General features: G+C 36.6%; 1 protein-coding gene across 7 annotated transcripts in view; it reads left to right on the forward strand.

Moving 5' to 3' along the window:
* Nucleotides 1–26,426, forward strand: part of LOC115428498 (MAP7 domain-containing protein 1-like) — a 69,673-nt gene that overhangs the window by 39,723 nt on the left and 3,524 nt on the right. For 3 of the 7 annotated variants that reach the window (XM_030147578.1, XM_030147579.1, XM_030147580.1), the window contains 12 exons: nt 2,057–2,220; nt 3,664–3,772; nt 5,033–5,137; nt 10,795–10,914; nt 13,030–13,178; nt 14,418–14,560; nt 17,502–17,749; nt 19,681–20,071; nt 20,493–20,673; nt 24,963–25,067; nt 25,936–25,986; nt 26,071–26,125. In XM_030147578.1, the coding sequence (XP_030003438.1) occupies nt 2,057–2,220; nt 3,664–3,772; nt 5,033–5,137; nt 10,795–10,914; nt 13,030–13,178; nt 14,418–14,560; nt 17,502–17,749; nt 19,681–20,071; nt 20,493–20,673; nt 24,963–25,067; nt 25,936–25,986; nt 26,071–26,125 (1,821 nt within the window). The remainder of the gene's footprint in view (nt 1–2,056; nt 2,221–3,663; nt 3,773–5,032; nt 5,138–10,794; nt 10,915–13,029; nt 13,179–14,417; nt 14,561–17,501; nt 17,750–19,680; nt 20,072–20,492; nt 20,674–24,962; nt 25,068–25,935; nt 25,987–26,070; nt 26,126–26,426) is intronic. The other 4 variants (XM_030147583.1, XM_030147584.1, XM_030147581.1 and 1 more) reach the window with 3 other exon arrangements.

Consider the following 26,426-nt stretch of genomic DNA (forward strand, 5'->3'; position numbering starts at 1 on the left):
AAAATGCAGAGGATAATGTCGTAAAAATGGTAATAAATCACTTATAGGTTAAACGTAGAGATCGTTGAGGGTTAACTGAAACTGCTGCATATAGGTCAAAAATGCAATCTCCACTGTACATTTATTACTGTAACACCTGTCTATTTACATAACAACAGCTGTGCATTATAGATTTTTCCACCAACTGCAAAATCAAGCATATGAAAAGCACTCTCACAAGCATTTCCCCCACATATTTTCCATTTCTGCCTCACAGAACGCAGCCATAATTGGATTTTTTCAAGAATTGGATTTGTGAAGGGGTGAGAAGGCTTTTCTTATTGTAGAAGAGATGCAGACTAGCGTTCCTCTTTGGCTCATTAGTGAAGATGAGCTGCAAAACACTGAACTAAACACAAATGACGTCTTCATCTTGCAAAACACTCCTACATTCTTGCAACGCTCAATCCTCTAAGTATTTCTAATGCTGCCTTACTCACAACCATATGAGGCAATATCAGTGTTTAAGCCATTCTTCCATGGATCCAGCATGTAACAAATCCACATCATCATCTTCCATGTTGTCTTTTTTTCAGTTTGGTTCAGCTGTATTTAAGTACAAATTTTAGGTACTTCCATTTCATGCTGCTGTGTATCTCCTCTCTACTACATCTCAAAGGAAAATATTGTACTTTTTACTCCAATACATTCATTTGTTGACAGCTTTAGCTTTAATTTTTCATCCCCTTCTTGTCCTGTTAAAGCTACAAATTGCAAAATATGTTGATTTTCAACATTTGTGATGAACAGAAGGATAATGTATTTTCTTTATGGATGGAGTTAAAAATTCTCTACCTTCTTAAACTAAACAATGTCATAGTCAAGTCAAAATATTAGCTGGAAAATGCATTGTCATTCAGCTGTAAAGAGCTTCTCCCTGTTTAGTCCGAGGCTGATGGTTTGTAAGCCACCAAAGTCCGTCTGCAAAGTCCGTAAAAACAGCTCAAATCCTTGACTTATAATCGGGTTCTTTGATAGTCCACTACTGAATGATGCTAAACAGTCGAAGGCTCATAATTCTTGCAACTAGAAACGTATAAATCCATGCATTGAGGCAGAGAGCGACCCAGCTGCTGTCCAGCGGGATAGCGGTGTAATTTAAGAGGATTGATTGCTGTTTAATTGTTACTCCATGAAATGAGCCATAGCAGCGTATGTACAAAGAGACTAGCATCTGCTGGAGGGAGCTGTAAAACACAGCAGGAAACTTCTGCTTATTTACTGTTTCGGGGATTATCGTGTAATGAACACGGTGTATTCCATCTGTTTCACCCATTGTGTTTGGATGCGGCTTCTCCAGAGCTTTAGAAGATTATACTTGTCACACTGAAGAACTTTTGTTTAAAAATGTTGATTTAGTTACATTTAGGGGCTTAGAAGTGACAGGAGGGGATGTTTAATATTTGGTGTGATGAGGGTTAGTCTTTTATTTTCTTATTTACAGCTTTAACCCTATAAAACCATTTGTATCATATTTGCTACTCCAGGTTCTGAGACCTCTATCTTATCAACAAGATCAATACTTTCCTTAAAAAGTTGCTGTATATGACCAGATACGTGTTTTCTGCCCCCTGGTGGATTATCATGCCACTGCAGCCAGTGAAAGGTTTTTTTTTGCCTTTTTCGATTTGATCAATATCGTTAAATCATCCACAAACAAAAGTTACATTAAGAAGAACATTTATATTGTTATTAATTTTTTTTCAGTAAGTACTTCATGTACTGGAACAATGCATAGATACTTGATAATTGATCATTTATAGTACAATTAAATTGTGTTAAAAATGTGCATATCAGATTTGATACTGCAGGTATATAAGGTGCTTTATAAAAATGTCCAGTGTGTTACAAATATATATCGTAAACAAAATTATATGGCAAAATGTTTTGCTTGGATTTTGTTAAAAGGTCTAATTAAGATCTCAATTCCCAAAAAATAGAATTTCTTTGCTAGTTTTTGATGAGTCCGGTTTTACAGGGTTAAAGTTAACTTTTTCTCTGTGTTGTGGTGTTGTAGCGGCGAAGAAGGCCCAGTGGCTGGAGAAGGAGGAGAAAGCCCGACGTCTGAGGGAGAATCAGCTGGAGGATCGCAGGAGGAAACTGGAGGAGCAGAGGCTGAAGGCGGAGAAACGCCGAGCTCTGCTGGAGGAGAAGCAGAGACAGAAACTAGAAAAGAACAAGGTGAGATAAAGAGCGTTTATCACTTCACTCACCTGTGACATCCTGGTGTTATTGAGTATTCTGGATCCACTGGTACTTACATGGAACTGGAAATGACTAAAATAACACACACACAATACAAGCTCCCAAACTTTTTCAGGTCAAGACACAAAAGAGAAATGTTATGTCTCCCCAGGATCTAAACTTATAATTAAATATACATCATGAAATCTACTTTTTTAATTGACTCTTCCATAGTCAAAACACTCACATGATTTTATGTTGTTTTGTCATATTTTGAATTTTTTCCATCATGTTCATCTTCTTTAGTTGCATTTGTTCTGTTGTCTTTTACATAATTTAAATGTTTTTGTATCTGTCATAACCCTAACCATTACATATTCATCTTGTTCCATAACTTATGTTGCATTTTTATCTCATTTTAATCTTTATCTCTTTTACATAATGTCCATCTTATGTCTTTTTTGTCATTTTAATCTTGACACATCTTTTACATCATTTACATCTTTTACATCATGTCCATCTTGTTGCATCACTTTTGTCTTACTCTCTTTTACATCATTTTAATGTGGTTGCATCTTTTAACCCATTTCAACATTTATCTGTTATATTTAAAGTCCAGTATGTTCCATAACTTTAGTTGCATCTTTTATTTCATTTCAATGTCAGGATCTTTTACGTCATGTCCATCTTTCTCTTTTGAGGTTGACATACATAAACACTTTTCTTCTGTTAGAAAAATTAATTCACATTTGTTATTATTTCGGTGTATTTTCTTCTTCCACATTGACAACCCGTTAAAACACCTTTGCAGATTTTGAGTCCCTAAGTTTGAGCTTTATTCATGAGATAATTTTAAAATGAAGACTTTTGATGTAACATGCTTTTAAAAGACAAAACATCATCAAAGATTAAGCCAGTTGTTTCCAACCTTTTATTCATCTTACATCTTACAGAAAACAATTCGTAATTGTCCTCATATTGCAGATATCTGTCAGCTGTTAACAATTATACTAAATTTATGGTTTTATCCTCCAAACCTCTGATACAGTTTCATTCCAGTAAAGGATGAAATCATTCAGTATGTCACCAAATATCAAAGATCATAGAAATAATTCCCCACTTGTCACATAATATCACCGTATTAGTGTGAGATCTGAATACACACACTCTTTTTAGGTAATAAAAAGAAAGATGTCTTGCAAAAAAGCGAAAAGAATCTCATAAATATGTCGTCTTTTTATGATGAAACTGAGGAAAATCTGCTTTTATCGTGTTTACAGCAGTACACTGTTGTATTAATTAGTCTTCTAACAATAATATCTTCACCCAGAGACTTTTTTGTCCACGTGCTGCTGAGTCTGAATTATTAAACTTCCTCTGGTGAGTGTAAACATGCTCAAATACTGACACAGTTTTGTCTGCGCCGTGTTTATGTTGCAGGAGAGATACGAGGCAGCTATCAAGAGGTCGACGAAGAAGACGTGGGCAGAAATCCGCCAGCAGAGGTGGTCCTGGGCGGGCGGACTCAACCAGACCTCTCGTAGGGAAAGTGAGTTTTAACCACAAAGCAACAACAACTAAACACACACAGGAATATAGGAAACACTCACTGTAACTTAAGTCTTCCTATTGAGCAATGCTACACGGAAAGTGACTCAGTGGCTCAAATGATGCAATTTGAGGAAATAGTTCCTGAAGGGTTGCCGTCATAAGGGCGGGGTACCGGAGCGCAGATGACCTACTCAGTAATTTATGATGGCACCCCTTGTAATTCTTCACCGAATGTCTGTTTTTTGTGCAAAAAATGGTTCTGAGTAGCAATTTTCTCCAGCTAAAACTGATCACAGAGGCCGAAAAGAATAAAAAGGAGAGCATGTTTCATTAGATCAGCAGTGTGAGAGGCAAGATGTTGCGATTGTCGGAAACATGTGAGGTAATTCCTTTTCTTCACACAGAATAACAAATGAGAGACGAGCTCAAGCTGCGACACTGAGGTCGAGACCAGTTTCTCCTCTTTGAGGTGTGAAAGTTGGTGAATGTGCGTGAGTGCGAGCAGCAGGACACAAAAAAAAAAAAAAAGCCTCGCTGTGATGTGTAGCCTCAGTTGTAGCCAAGGCCGCTACAGTTTTGTCTGTGTTGCCATGGTGATGCTATAAGACACTTGTGGCAATATACACATTCTATACATCCACGTGGCTAAAAGAAGATCAGCTAAAAACCCAACAAAACCAATTGTCAAATAACAGAACAAGCACTTATATAAACCAAGCTAACAGTCCGGGACCAATGTATGTCATGAATAATTTCATAAAACAACAAACCAATGGGACAAACTGTATACCGCTAAGATAATGCTAACATCCAGCAGTACAAGTATTATTTCTCTACCACTAAAAGTCACTAACATGACAAAAATAAAGTGAATTTTGCTTTACCTTTGCTGTTTTCTGATCATATCTTTGTTTAAATGAATGAAGCGTTTGCTAAGCCATTGTTTTGTGTTACACTGAAATGATTCCCACTGGAAACAAATTGCCCCAGGGATGATTAACAGGTTTTTAACTTTACCACCTCCCTTCCCACACTTTCCTCGAAGTTCCCTCCCGTCTCACCTCAGTGTGTACTCAGATTAACCTCCTTCTAAGTGGTTTTGGAGAAGCCAGTTTGACCTCAGAGGATGGTGAGTCCCTGCTCAGAACCCGAGGAAAGCCCCCATCAGGCCTCATCTTTCTTTCTAGCCTGTCAGGGGCCGCCCCCACCCCGGCCGCCTTGTGAACAGTTGTTGTGTGTTGCGTTCTCTCCGGTGCAGGCAGATGCTCGGCCTCCACGGTCAACTTGCCGAGACAGGTGGACCCTGTCATTAACAACAGGCTGTCCAAGTCCTCGGCCACGCTCTGGAACTCCCCCAACAGAAGTAAGGACGACCCGACGTCAATGTCCACCAGGCTTTCCCCTCTCCCCTTCATCCCTTCCACCTCCCTCCTCCTCCTCCTCCTCCTGCCCTAATCTGGTTTTTGGTTTTCTTTTCTTATTATTATAACTGTCGTCTCTGGTGGCCTGCCTGCCTGCCTGTGCTTGGTGACTGGTCATTTACCACCCCTACTCTTATCACGCTCTCGGTCTCGTAATGCATCGTGGTTTTTAATTTGGTTTCAGTTGGTGGTTGTCTTCTGCATTTTTGATCAACCTCCCTTCACCTCGACATCACTGAACCATATTTGTGATGATTTTTTGGTACGTGTGTTTCATGGGTTTATGAGTTCACATCTTGTCACCACGCCTTCTTTTTGGTTGACCCCCCTCCACATAAATGTTGGTGGTTTTAATGTGGTACTGGTTTTGGTGGTGGGTGACTGTGGAAAAATGAATCATGCAGAACAATTTAATCCACATGTGTGATACTTAGATGTGTAGATGCATTATTTTATGCAAATATATCCTCCTTCACATGGTTATCTGATTAGTAGAGATGGGAATGAACACAATGGATTCAGCTTATATGTTTTAGTCTTTATTTTTGATTTTTCTTCATGGGAAAAAAGTAGTAGTAAGTTTCATTAATATATAAAAATATGGGTTTTTTTGGGGGGTTTCTTACATGGGATGTTTCCCCACAGTTTGAAAGCACTGACAATTTTTTGTGCGATAAATAAACTCCACTCGTGGAATTTAGGCCCATTTTTATTTTTTCAACTCTTACCTGAAATGATCAGTTTACAAACAACAACTGTCGTCATCTTTCACTGTAAAATGAAGCATCACTTTGGACAGTTTTTTTCTCCACCATAATTCAAACAGACTAGACACAAGAGTTTGTTTTGCTTCAGCCTGAAAAAAACATGACAGCATCAATGAATAGGAAGTGACTGACCTGGTTCTTGATTCCTGTCTCTACTGATTCCCACTAAATAGTTATTGTAAACATTCCCAGAAGGTTTCTTGTTATAATGTGAAGAGGTTGAGGTTGTTAAAACAGAGTATTTTTCATGTTATTGTGATGTACAGTACAACTATATACAACTACATGTTTTTTGTTATGACAACATACAGTTTTATATCATTATATTCAAGGATGGGTTTCTTAAGTATATATTTTTTTCACAATCTAGCATCAAATCTTCAAATACCTTACAAACCTCTAAACAAGGTGATGATCTACTGTTATTTCTGAGATTATAAGACTCTTCTGCATATATTCCTTACCTGGGTTTTCTGGTTGACTCCGAGTCTCCAGGCTTTTCAGCACATTTTGTCAAATCATAGGTGTTTTTGGACGGGTATAGCGGTTAATTACCTGTTTACCAGTCACTGATCAGATTCTGTCAGCTGTGACCTGGATACAATTCTAGTTCTACTCTATATGTATCTCAGTACAGAGGCCTGGAGAAGCTGCTCTTCTTTTTTCATGACAGGAAATTATATATTATTGTAATAATGTCAGGTTGATGGTACAGTAATGGACCAAGAGGGAAGAGCTGTAGATGGAAGGTGTGTATTTTCAGTTTTTGGTGTTTTTTTCCCCCATGATTTCAGCTCCTGCAGTTTCAAGAAGCATAAGGGGTTAACGTAAAGACTCTTGAGAACCTGATAATAGGATTGCTTATATAATCAAAAAATGATCAAAATCAAAATGCAAAAACAAAGTGCATCATACAATGATGTTACAGTTTTCCTCACAAGTAATCTCTAATGTACAAACTCAGAGGCCACACTTTCACTTACAGAATTCTGTAGAAACATTTGATTTCATGTCCTTTTATGTAGAAAAAATGCTGCTCTAAATCATAAACTGATATAATGATGTACTGTTGCTAATAAAGCAAAGTATAAGTATAAGTTTTACCAGCATCAGACTTTCAGAATCCAAGAAACAGATAGTCAAATGCAAAATAGAAACTCTATCAAAACCTAATCTGACGTATATTACAAAATGTGTCTGACATTACACTGCGACGTCAACAAGTATGTTGTTATAACAACAAATGTACATTTACTGTATAGTGATGACAAGAAAATATCTTTCAGCAACATGAAAAATATCTTGTTCTAACATGAAAAATCTGTGCAGGTCTGTGCAGTTTTTTAATCCCAGTGTCAGCACTTGATCTATGGTTTATATGTAAATGAACATTTTATATCAGACTCATCTCATCAGACTCTTGAGTTGCCACATGAACATAAGTAGTACTGTCTTCATCTCAGATTTGTCTCGCCTCATAACATGTGTCATTAAAGATCGTATCACCCACAGTGCAATCAGCAGTTCGGCTCGCGTTGCCACAATAGCGATTCAGATTCGGTGCTTGATCGTCACTAATACAGATCCTCTGATACTGCAGACACATTCAGTCTGGGTCATATTTCTGCACAGCCGTTTTTTAATTCAATGGTCAATATGAGAGCTAGTGTTTCTGGCTTTGGCTGTTGTCCTGCAGACTTCCAGTAATAGTGTGGGGGGTTGATACTTATAGATCCAGGTATCAATCACTCTACGTCTACGTCTCGGTGAACACTGGACAACCAGGCAGCTGCTCTTGCCGCATTGGAGAAGGAAGAGGAGGAGGAAAAACACTGTTGCCTAGCAACAGGAGGTAGTCGAGTTATCACTTAGTCATAAAACATGTTGTGGAAATTATTGGTCCAACATACAGCAAAGGTGACTGCCTGTGTTGTTACATAAGAGGCGACAGTCGAAGAACACGTTTAGAAATCGAAGCGCACTTTTTGGCCTTTCTCTCTGTTGTGATTGCACTATTATCATGCGTATGTCTGGTATGTGTTTGTAGGTGCCATACATACCTCTGTGTGTGTTAACAGAGTAACGCTAGAAAAGAAGATGTCAGTACACATTCCTGCAAAACACAGAAAAACATCCCAACACAGCACGTTGTCAGCTCAAGTCGTTGTTATGAAAAACATCTGATCCAAACAAACTGGACGAACTGTCACAGTCTGTTAAATTCCATGTTAACATGTGTAGTAGTAAAACCCAAAATAAACACAGAAGGGCTTTTATAAAAATGCAAGTGTACATGTGTCCATCCATTTGAGTGTCCTGCGGAGTCGTGTGTTTTCTGTTTTAATAGAGCAAACCTTACAAAAGAACAGGTTCTAAAACATAAGATTAAAAAAGCAACTGTGGTGATTTTAGATGTGTCTGACAAAAAAGTGTCCAAATGCCCTGTTAAGTACTCATTCCAGTAGATTACAATTAATAGCCTATGCAGCAATACTTGGAATTACTTACAAAGCAGTTTTACACCTCAAATATTGACGTTGCTAAATTGTTTCATTCCTTAATAATTATAATAAGAAGAAAAAGAAGAAATTGAAGAAGATGCGTTCACAAGTAGAAATATTATTATTACAAAGGGGTAGGAGATGAAGATAACCTAGAGCATCCCAGAAAATGTTGAAAATCACCAATGAAAAGGACAATATCATCTTAAAATTCCTTAGTATGATGAAGAAAATGCACAGAGAATTTCATAATAGAAAGTCTCCAAACATTATGTGAAGTTCTTTTCTGATGAAGAAATAGCACAAAAAAATCAAAATGCTTCTTTAATAGTAAATACCTAGCATTTATAATCTTACTTAAAGTTTAAGTGCTAAGTAATATATTACATGTTAATATTGCTGCTAATTAAGGCTCAAGTAATGTATAATAATATTTAGCGCTAGTTTGTCAGTTTCATCCGTAAAATTGGGTTATGTACAGGTATGTATGTATTTTTGTGTTGAATCGTAATCTCTTAAGTAGTAAAATATATTACTTTTCTTCCTAAATGTAGTGAAGTTGAAGTATAAAGTAGTTTTGTAACTGACATTTTCAGACTGATTTGATTGTACGAAAGGAATTAAATATGATATTAAACTTGATTCTCTGACATTAATATTTCTTTGTGCACAAAAGCAGGATGTGTCCGTGTTTGTTTTGCTTCTTTTCACTCATCATTACAATGCATTAGATTATATCCTGCTGTTGTTGGATGTCATATGCACTGAGTCTTCATCACATGACACTCGATAACGGTGAAAACATGTTGAAACACACACACACACAGTAATGCTGTTAAGGTTAAAGCAGTGTGTCTTGCCTGTGGGATAAACTAATGCTGAACTCACCAGACACTGACAGACCTTTGCACTGCATTGGGTTTGATTTAGGTCATGTTTTCTAGTGGTAAGTAATGAAATTAACTCACTCCTCTGTGTGGTTTTAATCTAATGTCTGATGATGTATGTGACATAAAAGATAAAACCATAAAACCAGAGTCTTTCTGTGTCTGAATGGCAGAGTGGACAGTTTTGGTGGTTTAATGGAGCATCCGTTCTTATGCTGATGGAAAAAATCAGAAACACTGGGGGTAATTCTTTAGTTTACGTTCAGATATTTTTATTCTAATGGTCAAGTGACAAAGATATGTGAAATACAAGTAAGAGAAATAGTGTCAAAACTAGGGGTGTTAGAAAATATCGGTTCTGCAATATATCGCGATATTTCATTGCACAATACTGTATCGATATTAAAAAGTACTGCATTGATATTTTTAAGTATTTATTCAAATGCAGGTTTGGTGGAGGTTCATTTTTGTTTTTCAGTTTTCTTTATTGTTTATATCTTGTTTATTATTATTCAACACTGTTTTATTAAATAAAGGTTATTTGAAGCATCCTAAAAGCACTTTTTACTGTATGAGAGAGGCAGATGTTAGTTACTTTGTTTGGGTTTGCACAAAAATAATGGTATGATCTTAGTTATGAGCTAACAGAATATGAACATTTGAACAGGATCTTAATCTGTAATGTCTGTAAAACCTAACTGAAGTTTGAACTCAGGAAAATTTTGTGATATTGCGTTAGATCCTGTTCTGATCAAATAAAAATGTGTTTCGTATTTGTGCAGATTTCTGGTGTAATTCAGTTCTTCCAGGAAAGAATCATTTTAAAAAAAGAAGCAAACAAAAAATTGCCTTTTTTACAGTATCATGATATATCGTGATATATTGTATCGTGATCCCAGTATTGTGATTTGTATCGTATCGCCAGATTCTTGCCAATACACACCCCTAGTCAAAACAGATTTCCATGCTTAAAAGAGCAACTTCTGCGCTTTTTCAATGTTTCTGCACATATTTCACACAACAAATGACACTAAACCACAAATTAAAGGGACAAAGGAATGAAACTATATAAATGAGAATCAGGGATAAATGGATAAACCATAGAAGGGTAAGTCTGTTGATGTGCTTTAGGATCTGATGTTTATTTGCCACTAATTGTTAGAAAAAATTAATCATTCCCCTCGGTGTGAATGCGGATGAATTTATTTATTCTGGTGTTTCCAGCAGCACATGAATGCAGCTAAAGTCCACACTGCATCAGTACTGAGTTCAGATCATGTATGAATGATGTGAAGACATGTGTCAGCGTCAATCCAACAACCTACAGAGTATGTGTGTAGTAGATCTGCGAGGTGTGTGTATTTGTAAGGCCAGTGTCTACGTATGTGGGGTCGTTTGTGTGCTATGACTGTTACCTGACACTCACAGCGCCTTCTTGTGTCAGCCCGCAGTCTGCGTCTGAGTCCGTGGGAGAGCAAGATCGTGGAGCGACTCATGACGCCGACACTGTCCTTCCTGGCCCGCAGTCGCAGCGCGGCAACGCTTCTCAACAACAGTGACTCCTGTGAGTATGAAACCCCTTCAACAACTGTGTGTTCAACCCTGTGGCCCTTTTTCTGCACATAAATACTGTGTGTTGGCATGGAGATGTCCTCTACAACATCTAAGTTGTTCATGTTCATTTTTTTTAATAGAAAATGAACAGAATTTGTAAGACTACTAATGTTTGGTGCCAAGTAACTTAAGTAACCCATAAAGACCCAGTGCTACTTTTGTTTCAGTTCCCAAATGAAGTTTTTTCTGTATCTAACCTTTCTGAAGTGATTTATCACCATTTATTAATAATATTATCCTCTGTATTTTATCAGTATAAATCAGGTATTTTTCCATATTTAATTCACTGATTGTGAAGATGTTGATAAAAGCTCAGATTAAAGTTGAGGGTTATTATATCAGAAACATAAAAAACTGCAGAAAAAGGGAGTTTTTTTTAGCAAATATATCAATAACTGAACATAAACCTTTCATCCAACCTTTCCAAACCTTTCCATCCACTGTCATTGATCAAACTCCATGAATTTTAACTGGTGAATCAATGTTGCAGAAGATGACAGTGTTTCCACGGTAACTAAGGAGCCTCTGAACATCCAAATGGGTCACATCTGATGACCATGAAAAGATGAAAAACTGCATTTTACACCAATTATTTACATGGATTGATAGTATTAGTGGATGAACAGGTATTAAACAGTTTACATCAGTAGATGGTTTAAGTCGATGATGGATGTTTGGGTCTTTATGGGTTGACAATGATGACAATGTATTCAAATGTAAGAAAATGCAGAATACATTCTTTTGCACATGGTGAATTGTCCAAACTGCATTAAAATTATGACACTTAATAACAGAAGGAGACAACAAAAGCTCAAATTTAAGAACCAAAGACTAGCATACATTTGGCAATTTTCATTTAAACTGAATGGAATGTTCACATCTTTGATTTATCACATGGTTGTTGAGTCGATTACTCAAAAAAAAAGTTGCCATTAGTAAAGGACAAAAACTGAACAATTCCAGTAATGTTAAATCAATGAAACTGAAATAAGCCACTGCACTGTAATCTTAGTTGTCCTATTTTTGCAATGTTGTCCGACAGGGAGTATATAAATATATGTATAGTAACAGAAGTGTAAGATATTGAATTTTGGCTCAAACAAATAAGATAGTCAATAAAAAAAACATACTGAAAAGGACATAAGAATAAGAATAAGTAAATAAATTTTATGTGTAAATGTAGTAAAGACCAGTAGGTTACTATGTTCAATATAAATTACATTGCACGTTTCTGATTGGCAAAGAGAATTTGTTTAATGATTAAGTTAAAGACAACTGTAAATGCAAGGATGAAGCAAGATAATTTTACATATTTCAATTAAAAATATGTAATATTAGACCTATTTTTATCATATATTTGTTCAAATTGCATAAGTGAAAGGAAAATCTGTCAAACATTTGTAGAAAACCTAATATTATACAAGTTATAAAAGCAACAGAATCAAAACTGACAAGAAACAAACTGTTCTAAAAGGAGAAGAAGGAAGTAAATACTTATTAATTTCTTCACCCCATTAGTCTTAACATCCATCCACATTCATACTTACCTATGAAAAGCTATTTAAGTATCATCCTAATTTCATATAAAGCCCCCTGCCACACAAATACATGCAACTATTTCAGTTTTATGGACAACCAAACACAATACTAACAACTTTCCTGCTTCTGTATACCCCAAGTATAAGTATATAAGTATAAGTAACAAGTATAAACAAATATTCCACTTGAAATGTGTAAAAAACAAACAAACTGGTGACTAAATGCAACCATTAAATTTGGTAAAAATCATTATAGTTTTTATTTTAATTTAGATTAAATGGTGAATAACATGGCTCAGGTGCTGTACCTATGATATTTTGTGACTTCTACCTTGTTGATCATAGATTATATAGAGAACAAGGTGACGATTGAATAACTGTGCATCTTCTCCAGCAGGATTTGAGTCATGGTTTCATAGCATGTCTCGTCCTCTGTGGCTCCGTTAGCGTCTGTTTTTCTGTGCATGTTGTACGTGGGCCTGACCCCGGCCCTGCCGCCGTTCTCTGCATGTTTATGTGTCGCTCAGACTCTCACCACTGCTCCCGTTCAGCCTCTGCCAGCCCCCTGAACGCCTGCTCCCATCACCCCAACCAGAGTAACGCCGAGCGCTGGAGGGTCTCCTCTGCCAGCACGCCAGACATCACCCAGCGCCAGCGCAGACGGAACTCCACACCGGTGAGTTACACAAATACACAGACATACAGATAGTGGGGACGATTCCACTTTTTCAGACAACAGAAGTAGTAGAATTAGTAGCATCCAGGGACAACAGGTGAAAAATAGTCTCTTAGATTGATAAATGTGCAGTGTTCCTATCAAATAAATCAATAAAATAAAACAATATCTGTAGTTTTTGTAAAGTTTTAATGTCTTACACCCAAACAAATGTCAAAATTTTTGCTAAAACATTATTTATAAAATGCTTTGGCTTTCATTTAATAACTATTGTCTGCAAAATAATAGATGAAAAATCGAGAAAAGCCTCTGAATGCTAACATGTATAATTTAGGAGAATCTAATTATAGAAATGCAATATACAAGGATGCCCTCAGTGGATAATAGGTCTGATTTTTAATAATTATAATGCCACATTTGATAAATATGACAGATTTTTCATTCAGTCAGATTTGCTTGGGTGTTTTTATGGTGTGACAAACTCTTTGCACATGAGTAATTACTGGTTTACACAGGCTTTAAGTCATGATGCAATCCATTACATTCATTCTTGCAATAAAATCTACCTCACCATCTCTTTGATTGATTACTGTGCACTGTCCCTATCAAATAAATCAATAAAATAAAACAATATCTGTAGTTTTTGTAAAGTTTTAATGTCTTACACCCCAACAAATGTCAAAATTTTTTTGCTAAAACATTATATATAAAATGCTTTGGCTTTCATTTAATGACTATTGTCTGCAAAATAATAGATGAAAATGAGAGAAAAGCCTCTGAATGCTAATATGTATAATTTAGGAGAATCTAATCACAGAAATGCAACATACAAGGATGCCCTCAGTGGATAATAGGTCTGATTTTTAATGATTATAATGCCACATTTGATAAATATGGCAGATTTTTCATTCAGTCAGATTTGTTTGGGTGTTTTTATGGTGTGACAAACTCTTTGCACATGAGTAATTACTGGTTTACACAGGCTTAAAGACATGATGCAATCCATTACATTCATTCTGCAATAAAATCTACCTCACCACATGTGAATTGCATTAGATTACACTGTGCTAGATTGTCGGATGCAGGCTGTTTCACATTTAAACTGGGTGGATCCTCCCTGACATAAGCAGGGAACGACCCTACATTTCAACAAAAGCTCATTATCCGCTGTTTGTGGCATCAGGCAGGTGCATTATTCTCACCCTGAGGTGTTTACTATCTCACCTCTGCTTCCTCAAGGTGGACAAAAAGAAGAAAGAAAAGAAAGACAAAGAGAGGGAGAACGAAAAAGAGAAGAACGCTCTCACAAAAGAGAAAGTACAGAAGAAGCGACAGACGGCTTCACCCACCAACCTGAACCAGAGATCCAGACCGGAGACCAGGTGTGTTAATGTATATGGATCTATACGTCAGTGGTGTCTCATAAGTACCCCTTTACCAACACCATGAAATGATGTTCATATGGACCTTAACCCTTTCATGCATAGCAGTCACTCCAGTGGACAGTTATTCTACAGCTGTTCTCTTGTATATTCATGGGTTTTGTTGTTTTAGTTGCATATCAGACAACTTTGCTGTTCTTGATAAACCTGATCTGCAGTAACATGTTTGAGGATAAATCAATTGGTATTTGTTACTAGACTGTAATTGACAGTTTTCTTGAACAAAAAGGGTTTTTTTTCATATTATCTCCATGAAATGAGTAATAACTAGTATTAGAGTATGCTAAAATGTGACCAACATCAGATTAGCTGCATTTTTAACATTTTATTTCATAATTTTCACACAGTATATCACTTTCTGATATTGTGTTTTAAATATATGTTTCTTTTCTTCAAAAATTAAATGCATGGTGTCTAGCTGAATGGACTTTTTTTTTAACGCCATAAAAAACAGGTTCATAACAGATTTCAATCACATTGTTTTTTTCATGCCTAAAGAGGAATAAAAACACTCAGAAAAAAAATCTTGACTAAGGACCTCAATATTCATGCATCAAAGGGTTAAAGTACATCTTTCTAATGCCATTAATTATGTAGGATGTGTAGTCTGTACTGTATGCTTGGTTTTTACTATTAACTCAGAGTGGCAGAAACTGTGATATTTCAGCCATTAATTCATTTATCTAATTTATTTCATCAATGTATTAATTCATGATTTCAGTTCCTTTGACCATTTATCATGACTTTCAGCTATTAAACCACACATCTAGTTGACTCTGTTATCATTTACTTCAGCCTGCTGCTGATTAAGCAGTATTTTCACACCATTAACCATTTACTATTTTAATAATTTATTGATTTCATCCTTTTAGTGTTCATCACTTAACTTTTCTACACACGTTACATTTAGCCAACTGCCTAACTCAGGTTAACCATTAGTTTATCATGTTACTTAATATATTTACATTTACTTTAGGTCTTCATCACCAGTGTTTCTTCAGTGGAAAGTGGCTAAAGGTGCTCACAAAGATTACATCTCCAATGAATTTACATCTTTATAATGTCAATGTGTGGTAATTTATTTATGTTTATGCATTTATTTGTATAATTTATTTGTAATATTCTGTATAAAATTTCTTTCAAACATTCATTTCATTACACAAGATATTAAGTTCAGGTTCCACATACAGACCAATTTAATCATAAGTGGGTTGGATCAAAAAAATACTATCATAATAGCCTATAAATACTCACAACTCCAAATTTTTCTCTTTGTAAATGTAAAGATTTTCATGTCATTTTGCTGTATTTACACTAAAACAAACTATCTTTTACTTTTTTTTTTTTTTTTTTAAAACGCAAATGACCTGAACAAATATGAATTTTTTGAAATGTCCGAAGTGCAAGTTTCCCAATATTCTGCCTGTTATCAAATGTTTTGTGTATTTGTAGAGCCACTGTGATCTGGAAGTTGTAATGTACATGTGTAAATGATAAACTGAGACATAATATTGTTAAAATTGCACTTAATTTTCTTGAGAAATTTCAGTTTGTTCATGTTATTCACATTGTTTTAAAGGATAGTTGGTAGATGTAAACATTTTCATCGCATAATTTTACTTTTATCACTCTAAAACATAGAAGAAAGTTTGGAGTTGACATTATTTATATATTATTATATTATTATATTATTATTTCATTAGTCCGGCCCACTTCAGATCAAATTTGGCTTAATGTGGCCCCTGAACTAAAATGAGTTTGGCACCCCTCTTCTAGACACTACTACAGCACATTTTTGGATACATACAGGGTGGGGAAGCAAAATTTACAATATTTTGAGGCAGGGATTGAAAGACAGTGTATGACCAATTAGTTTATTGAAAGTCATGAGAATTTATTTGCCACAAGAAAACTGACATAATAGAAAATGTTTTTATTCTATGTGTCCTCCTTCTTTCTCAATAACTGCCTTCACACGCTTCCTGAAACTTGCGCAAGTGTTCCTCAAATATTCGGGTGAAAACTTCTCCCATTCTTCTTTAATAGTATCTTCCAGACTTTCTCGTAATAGTTTTGCTCATAGTCATTCTCTTCTTTCCATTATAAACAGTCTTTATGGACACTCCAACTATTTTTGAAATCTCCTTTGGTGTGACGAGTGCATTCAGCAAATCACACACTCTTTGACGTTTGCTTTCCTGATTACTCATATGGGCAAAAGTTTCTGAAAAGGTATGGATAATAGTGTTAGGTATGATTATGACATCAATATACGTTTGGTTTCAAAACAATTGACTTAGTGCCTGCTGAGAAAAAACAACTAAATGTTCATTGTAAATTTTGCTTCCCTACCCTGTATACTCTTGGATATGAATCACTGCTGTCCTGTGCGTTATTAAATGAAACAAATTGTGAAATATGTTTTTGTATTTCAGGCAAAGCAGTAACTAAGTTAGCAATAGATCGAGCCCATGTGTCTTCTATCCTCAAGTTAACGTCTGACAGATGGTCCAAGGTGTTATAATCTAACCACTGAAAAAGACTCTCCTGGAGGGTGTTCAATCAGTCTGCCAAGAGTGGGTCTGTGTATGTGACGAGCTCAGAAACAGAGTGGGGTTTTCCTGAGTGAAACAGAAAAAATATGGCTGCCTGACTCCCTCTTCTCATGTTACACCCCCCCCTCAGCTCAAGAGACATGGCGACTGAATGTGTTACAGTTTCAGAGTCTCATATCTTCCCCATGACCTACTTATCGTCGGCCGTATGTAGTTCACTGGGAACCTCATTAGCTTTCTCTCTTCTACAACGAAACCACATCCCCTCTCTTTGACTCTTTTCTCCTGCTCATAATCTCATATTTCTCCTCCTCTCTCCTCATCAGCACCCCTAAACCCAAAAACAGGCCTCCGTCACCTGCGGCTCCCAAAAGTCGACCCTTGTCGCCGTTGGTGCCAGCGAACGCGGCGGCCTCCAAGACCCCGACGGGCAAGAAGACACCTCCTCCTGGCACCAAGACCCGACCCAAACGAGCCCAGACCCCCGCCAGGGTACAGCCCCAGACGGTCACTGCGGTCACCGTGGAAACGGGCCACGAACCCCAGCAGCCTGACACTCCAGAGGAGAAAAAGAGTGAGTGTGGTTACCATGGGAACGATATCCAGGCTTCAAGGTGACCTGGAGGATTTTGGCCGACATTCATGTTACGCTGAAAAGTGTGGCAAGAGGTGGGATCACAGCTTGAGGGGGAGTTCACTTTTTTTGTAGATTATTATTCCTATAAGATCAATAAGAATAAAAAAAACTGATAAAAAGTAGTCGCTATTTGGCTTTTGGCTTTTTTGCAGAGCAGCAAGGAGGGACACTTTATGTAGTCCACTTAATTGCTGCAAAAAATATGTGCAATTCATTTTTTTTTCAGTTTCACAAAGTTGAGATGCAAAATCAAGACCTTTGTAAATGCTACAGTTGTCATTTCTGACCAGTAAAACAAAACAAAGTATCAGTTTCAAAGCATCAGTATTCTGTTTTCATCCCTGTTTGTGGAATGTGGTCGTAGAAGTAATGTATTTATAAAGCTCTTGATTTATGCACAGTCTTACGAATCATGCATATTTTCAGTATTTTTCACAAATCATGTTCATGACTAAAGACTTGTTGTGCACCTTTCTCAAGTACCTCTGTGCTTACAAGAAGTTTATGTTGGAGTCTGTTTTTGTTTTTTTCTGGAGGCTGGTTGTTTGTTTACATCAGCTGATTTTAGGTCACGCAGCGACGTAGTGGTTAGCTTTTCTGTGTTGAGTGTGTTCTGCTCCCTCTACACCTTGTACCCATGTCAGTTCTCCTGCCAGTCCCCTTGAATCTGGATCTGGAGTCTGTCACTAATAAGGGCAGACTAATAAGTGCTAATTGCTAATGCTAATGTTAGTTGCTGTTTGTGATAGGATGGGTAGAATGCAGAGACCAAATTTCCTGACGGATAATAAAGTGAGCTAACCTTAATGTGATCTATTTCTAAACTAATGGCAGCTGATATTGCACACTGTTGTAGTGGTAGAGTAGAAGGGAAGGCTGGAAGAGCTCAGAAGCAAGTATAAAGATTTTCATGGAAAAACTATCCTTAGTCCTCTACATCGAAAATAGTGTACTGGCTTTTAGAAATGGAGCAAAACATGTTTAACATTCATTCATTCAAGCTTTATTAAGGACACAAAAACTAGGTCCAGAGGAAAAACATGTTCAGCTCCATTTCTAAAAGCCAATACACTAATGAACAAATATGAACAAATGACCTGCTCTTGGTACAGATGTCAACACCAAGGTTATAATAGTTTTGGATTTTTCATTATAGTTTAGCTTTATTTAGTTTTGACTTTTTTTTCTCTTTTTTAGTTAGTTTTAGTTAGTTTTTAGAGCAGGTTGCTAGTTTTTATTAGTTTTCATTTTTTTCTAAATGCTTAGTTTTAGTTTAGTTTTAGTTTTGTCATATCTTTTATCTTCTTCGCCATCCAATTCACATAAATCCCAGACAGGACTATGGTGCTTTCTCCCAACTTTAGTCTCCATGTTTCCAGGTAGAGTGGGAACCAGAAGACGACTGTAAACGACAAGTGACAAGAAGCGATGGACTGTTAAATATCATATGGTGCCGCTAGCTAAAATTGCTTGAGTAAAATAAATTGCTTTCGTATCAATCCGACATTGACAAAGACGAAAACTAAGGGGATTTTATCCATAATTTTTATGGTTTAGTTAGTTTTATAAGCACACAATACAGTTTCAGATAGTTATCGTTTTTCTTTTAATTCTAGTTTTTATTTATTTCAGTTAACGAAAATGGTTTTACAATTCTTGTTTTTGTCATTTCATTAGTTTTCATTAATGTTAATAACTTTGGTCACTACAGACTTCATGTATGCATGTAAAGTATGTGCAATTCTTACATATTAAACCTTTAAAGAGAAGCCATATGAGCTCCCCTCTAAGTTCTCGTTTCCCCTTTACTGTTACACAAATTGATTTTCGTTGTCCAGAAGCATCACCTGCCCTATTTCTTTTCCCAGACTCCAGTAACGTTCCTGCCATCGTGGTCTCCTCTGCACCGGTCACACCTCCTTCACTCAGCCCCCCAGTCGTATCTACGGCCTCTCCTGCCCCACCGAGCGTCGAGACCACTGCCTCTCCTGTTGCAGCATCCACTACCAATCCTGCTCCATCTGCAGCAGCTGTTGCCACTGCAGCCACCACCACAGCCAACGCCGCAGCCGCCGCCTCAGCCACCACAGCCACCACAGCCACCGCAGCTGCTTCACCAGCTGCACCAGCCGGGAAACCGTCAGCAGGCACCAATGACCCAGAGGAGGCATCTCGAGTCCTGGCAGAGAAACGCAGACAAGCCCGGGAGCAGAGAGAGAGGGAGGAGCAGGAGCGACTGGAGCAGGAGCAGAGAAACAGGTCAGGATCTAAATCACAGGTGTCAAACATACGGCCCGGGGGCCAAAACCGGCACGCCAAAGGGTCCAATCCGGCCCGTAGGATGAATTTGCAAAGTGCCCCCGGGCCGCATGTTTGAGACCCCTGATCTAAAAATAGGAATAGTCTGACCTTTGGCAAAAGTTATTTGCTTTCTTCCTGGAAATAAACAAGGTCATCGCCACTTCTTCTGTCTCTGTCCGTTTGAGAATAATATAAGGTCTAGAACGTTCCAGCCTAGCTCTGTTTGAAACAAATCAGAAGGTATTGATTTCTCTTTTGAAGTCATTTCACTGACATTTGGGATTTTGCAGTTTCAGATCCAAACAGTGATGGATGACACGCTTCAAAGGGTCTGGTCCCGCTGCAGAATATTTAACATAATGTTTTGTTTTCTTTGCAGGATGCTGAGGGAGGAGGCGATGGCTCGTGAAGTGGAGGAGAGGAAGCGCAGAGAGGAGGAGGCTCGATTCATGGCTGAGCAGCAACGTCTGAGGGACGAAGCCCAGAAAGCTCAAGAGGAGAAGGAGGCTCAGGAGAGGGCCAAGGCTGAGCAGGAGGAGAACGACAGGCTGCAGAAACAGGTCAGTGACGGGTGAAAAGTAGGGCAGTGAAAGTAGACTGGAGCAGAGTGAAGCATGAAGGTTGAAGGATGGATATTAAAATGTAGAGTCCACACAAAGGAAGTATATTTAGAGTCGAACTCTGGTTCATTTTTTTCATCTGAACTCACATTTATTCCGGAATTAAAACTACCAATCATTGTCAAATGTGTATTTCTTACAGTATGCAACGACAAATCGTAACAAAATTCAGGCTCATTCATTAATGTGCCATTTTAATTTTAAACCATCAAGACTAGATATCATCTTTAAAGACAATGATTGATGATATGCACTAATAGACTAGCATTCTGGACTCCCTAGAGCCACAAAAACTAAATTGTTAAACTGGATTAACTATTAGTGTCCTTTTTTTTTTTTTTTTTTTTGCTGATTATGATTTTTCAGTTCATTAAGTTTGTGTCTCTTTTAAGTAAATCCTGTTTCTCTGTGCACAACCAAAAACTTTTTTTTTTTTAACTTTTTGGACACTGAATTTCAACCTAACCTATCTTAAACATATAAATTAAAATTAAAAGTGAAAAAAAATGTGCCCCAGTTAAATTTCATAAGGTCCACAACAAACAGCAAATTAGAAAAAAAAAGACTTGTTTTCACTTCTTCACAACTATTCGGCTTCATATTCAGTTACAGAGACAGACCAGACTGTTTACATTATCAGGGTAACACAGATTGGTTTCATAGTTCCCCCGTCACACAGTGTATGTGGCATCAGCCATGTACGGTAATGAGATGGACATCAACACAATACTGATCAGTAGAACTGTACTACTGAAAACATATTTAGTTCATAAAACACTGTTCACAGGAGGCAAACAAAAATGTGTTTATTTTATTCCATGTAAAATGCACAGTATGTATTTTTTGCTTTTACACACTGGAAAAAATCAAAATCTTACCAAGTGTATTTTTCTCATTTCTAGTCAAAATATCTCATCACACTTAAAATAAGACATAATCACCTGAAGAGTAACTTTTCAGTGAGATATAAGAACTTATTCTTAGGCAACAGAACTTGAAAATCTTATTTCAAGAAATCTTACCAAGATCATTTTCTCTTGTTCCATTGGCAGATTTTTTTGCTTGAATTAAGCTAAAAAAAAATCTTGAATTAAGCAAAAAAAATCTGCCAGTGGAACAAGTGAAAATTATCTTGGTCCTTCACTTCTGTTATTACCTTGTACAACAAAATCTCCAAATGTAGACACTGCTTGGCTGAACTTTGTGACCTACAGCATTTCACTAAGAGTCTATCGATAAAAGACTTTAGTTTCATTCACATCACATTTCTTGACATGTATCAATTAATGCATATATACATGTAAGATTCTGTTCTTAATTGCTTGCCGGAGTAAATAAAGGTTAAATAAATAAGTAAAATAAATTGTCCAGGAAATAGCTTTAATGTTAGCTTGACTTAGGGGGTGTGACACTGTGAAGAGGTGACCAAAAGAATCACAATTGCATCTAATTTAATGTAAGTGCTTAAGTCGACAAAATATGTAGCACAAGTCTAACCATTTTTACATTTTTAATCTGCAAATGCTTCAAATATATCAGATTAGTCAGAAAAATGATCTTCTCTATTTCATTGTTTATTTAAACGGTCATGGTTTCCTTTTCCAACCAGGCTTTTGCACGCAGTGACCCTGTGTATTAGACAGCACAACTGAATTTAAAGCATGTAAATTATGATGTAAGTGGTGTGAACCCCCATCCCTTCACGGGAATCATGTCACTTTATCACTGATCACTTCTCGCTAACTGTACATACATTTGGCACCCAAAACCCCTTTAATTTTCCATTAACCGACATGAATCCTGTGATCCCCACACACATTAAGCCCATTTACCATCTGGGCAGATTACTGCAGGATGCGAGGATGCCCATACTGTCGGCGTGGGTATTGTGTGGGTTGGGGGGGGTGAAGTGGAGCCCAAACATCAGTCTGACTCACTCTGACTGACTGTCTGGCATCTGTGCAGATTATAGAGGCGAATATGTGCTGCTGTCACGGACGATGTGTGTCATGCGTGAGCCCTAATAGTCAGAGGCCCCTTGTCTGGAGCCAGCTGGTGACCTCCATAATGGTGATGAGCAGCGGCATTGTGATGGTGGAGATAGTGACAGCCCTGTGCTGCTTCGGTCTCGTACCCTCAGCTTTGCAGTGGCCTGACACTCAGATAAACAGCGTCAGTGTACGCCATGCCTCAAGCACTCAGCTATGCTCCCGTCCACTTTAGCCCTCAGACGTCTCATTGTTCCGCTCTGACAGGTCAATCACTCGAGACTTGAGTGGCTTTATCAATTTCCTATCGGCAATGTAGCGCATATTTGTGCCATTTTCTACCCTTCAGCGCTACAGCAAACTATTACATTTGCAACACATGAACTCATATATTCTTAGAAATTTATGACTTCATCCGTTTTTTTCTCTGTTACTTCCGAAAATTGACCTAAAATGACCCCACTATGCTGTCGTACGCATCATTATAGTGAAAGAAGCTACAGACACGGAGTTCTTTATCATTAGCTGTAGACAAATGAGACACTGTAACTGCAAAATGGACACAGATATCACTAAGTCATCATTTACACTACAAACAAAAAGTTGACGATATTTTTAATTTTTGGGCTATTTTTTTCAGTTAGGATTCTTGCACAGCACTTTTTACTTTTTTGTGTGTGAATTGAAACACATTTTTTAATGACCAGACATAGTTTTATTTTATGCAGTTGCACTTTTTTTATACACTTGCACTTTTATATAGAATTATTTTAATACTGATGTGTTTGGTGTGTTTATTGTGCTTGTTGAATGTATTTATGAGAGGGAAGAGTGTAGTTTGAATGTTATTTGTGTTTTGTTTTTGTTTTTTTATGTGGGGGGCATGTGCAATTTTGTTGTATTCATTATGCAATGACAATAAAGTTTCTATTCTATTTACAAATGGCAAAAATGACAAAAAGAATGACAAAATAAATTAAATATACTTAACTTTTTGTTTGTAGTGTACTCTGAATATAAAAAAAAAATGCCATAAATGATCTATACAGTGTTTAGAATAAGGTTTTATGTGACCATTAGAGGGAGTAGTGAGTCACTCTTGAATATCAATACGACACAGAACCCTTTTAAAATGAGTTTTACTGGTGAAATTGCAATCAGAACTATTCATCTAATAAGTTCTATTATAATATGAGCAAATGGTACAAGTAGGTGAGATATAGTAATTATAAAATAGTGTTTATTGTTTTCTTCTTTTCTTAAATAAAAGTAGGTAGGTCTATTATGTGTGAATCTAGTTTTTTTCTCCATCTGTTGTAAAATATGTGAAATGTGTGGATCTGTGTCCGTATTGTAGTTACATTCATGAAACACCACCAGGCTGTGAATGAATGAATGAGTTTTTCCTGTGACAAATGTGATTTATACATGATCATTGTGTTTTCATTGCTCACTTTAACACATCTGTTTGGTTTGTGCAGAGTCTAAATACTCAGTGAAGTGTGTAATGGAGTTATTCATTTAATATCAACCTTGGCCTGAAGGCAGTGTCACACTTGGTGTGGGCTGCCTCCTGGTGGCCAAGAACTTGTTCTGCTGATAGAGGACGACACTGATTATATGAAGTATAATTTAGTGTGAATAATCAAATTAACGGAAATATATCTTTAGTTAATCTTCCAAAACTTAATTTACCATATTTTAATATGTAGAAAAAAACATCTAAATATGTATTAATGGTGCCTCTTGTCTCTTATTAAATGTAATGTTTGTGTAAATGGAAAGATTGTTGAGTATTTAAGTAATTGAAAAAAAAAAAGAATCAAGAATAATTAAATTGACCAATGCAACACAAATGATAAAGAGATAGAATTCCTCCCATAATTTTCAAGATCAACTTTGTACAATATGGGAAGTGTAATAAATAATGGTATTGAAAAACATTTGCAAAACTCAACAAAACAGGAAGAGAAATGAAAATGAGGACAGCAGAAATCATACTCGATCCAATCTTTCATTTCACCTTTCTTTTGGGTTCTGTAAATCATTTTTCTCCATCAATACTTAAAAAGCTAAAAGTAACATTAAAACAAAAACTAAACTAGAGCAAGTTGACATCTAAAAATAAAAATGTTCTTTCCCTTTTAACAGTAATTATAAGTAAACTGAAAACCGTAGTAATAATCGAAACTAATGGCGTAATCAAACCTATAATAACTGTTGTATTAATGTTTGTGTCAGAGGGAGGAGGCTGAGGCTAAAGCCCGTGAAGAGGCCGAGCGTCAGCGTCTGGAACGGGAGAAGCACTTCCAGAAAGAAGAGCAGGAGCGACTGGAGAGGAAGAAGGTGAGGAGAAAACATTAGAGTTTAATCCTTTCATGCATGAATTATGAGACCCTTAATCAAGATTTTTTTCCTGAGTGTTTTTATCCCTCTTTAGGCATAAAAAAAACATGCCTAAAGAAAATTTTCTTATGAACCTATATTTCAGGGAGCTGCAAAAATATCCACTCAGCTGGACACCATGCGTTTAATTTTTGAAGCAAATAAACATGTATTTACTGATATACTGTGTGAAAACTACGAAATAAAAACATTTTTAATGCTCATTATAGGTAATTCATTTCTCAGACAGGGGAAGTTGTTTGTTTACTTGCTTTACTAGTTTGTCTGACAAATGAATTACCTACAATAATTATATGTGGAAGACAGTACGAACCTTTACCAGACATTTTTAATGCTACTAATCTAAAGTTTTCTTACATTTTAACATGCTAATACCAGTCATTATTCACTTCATGGAGATAATATGCAAAAAAAACCAAAAAAAAGAACAAAAACCTGACAACTTTAAAAAAAAAAAAAAGAAAAAGAGGCAAAAACAAAAAACTGTTAATTACAGACTTACAACAATAACAAGCACTTGATTTACACTTAAACATGTTACTCTAGATCAGGTTTATCAAGAACAGCAAAGTTACATTAATGGTAGGAATTGCAGTGTATTATGGGATGATGCATTTAAGCATCCACTGTGTTGGCTGATATGGAACTAAAACAACAAAATCCATGAATATATGAGAACAACTGTAGAATAACTGTCCACTGTAGTGACCACTATGCATGAAAGGGTTAAGTAATGATGTCCTAAAACTGTCCTGCCCTGAAAACCAACACACACTCACACACTAACTGATCTGTATGACATCCACAGCGCTTAGAGGAGATCATGAAGAGGACTCGCAAGAGCGATGCAGGAGAAAAGGTAACTATGATTCATCTTTAGTGGCATCAGGGGACCTAAAATAGTCTTGTTATAACAAACCTCCTTTTTTCTTGTGAATCCCAGAAGGAGGTCAAGGCGACTCCACAGGTCAACGGCAAAGACACAGAGCTCAGTAAAGGTAACGGTCACATATTGAGAAATGAGTTTTAATTTTCATTCACTTTACAATTTATTTTCAGTGTAGTTTTAGTTGTTTTGTAATCCCATATATACTTTTTATTTTTGGCATTTTAATTTAGTTTTTGTGTACACTCATGGCCAAAAGTTTTGGGAATGATGCATCTTTTATGCAAATAATTAATTTGTGTTATTCCCTAAATTTCGGGCCATGAGTATAGTTGAAGTTTTTCAGCTATTCTAAGTAAAGCCTTGGTTTTTAGACATAATTTAGAAAAGAAAGAAACATAGTAAAAGTTTCA

Source organism: Sphaeramia orbicularis, chromosome 11, assembly GCF_902148855.1.
Source record: "Sphaeramia orbicularis chromosome 11, fSphaOr1.1, whole genome shotgun sequence".
In the NCBI taxonomy this organism is placed as follows: domain Eukaryota; kingdom Metazoa; phylum Chordata; class Actinopteri; order Kurtiformes; family Apogonidae; genus Sphaeramia; species Sphaeramia orbicularis.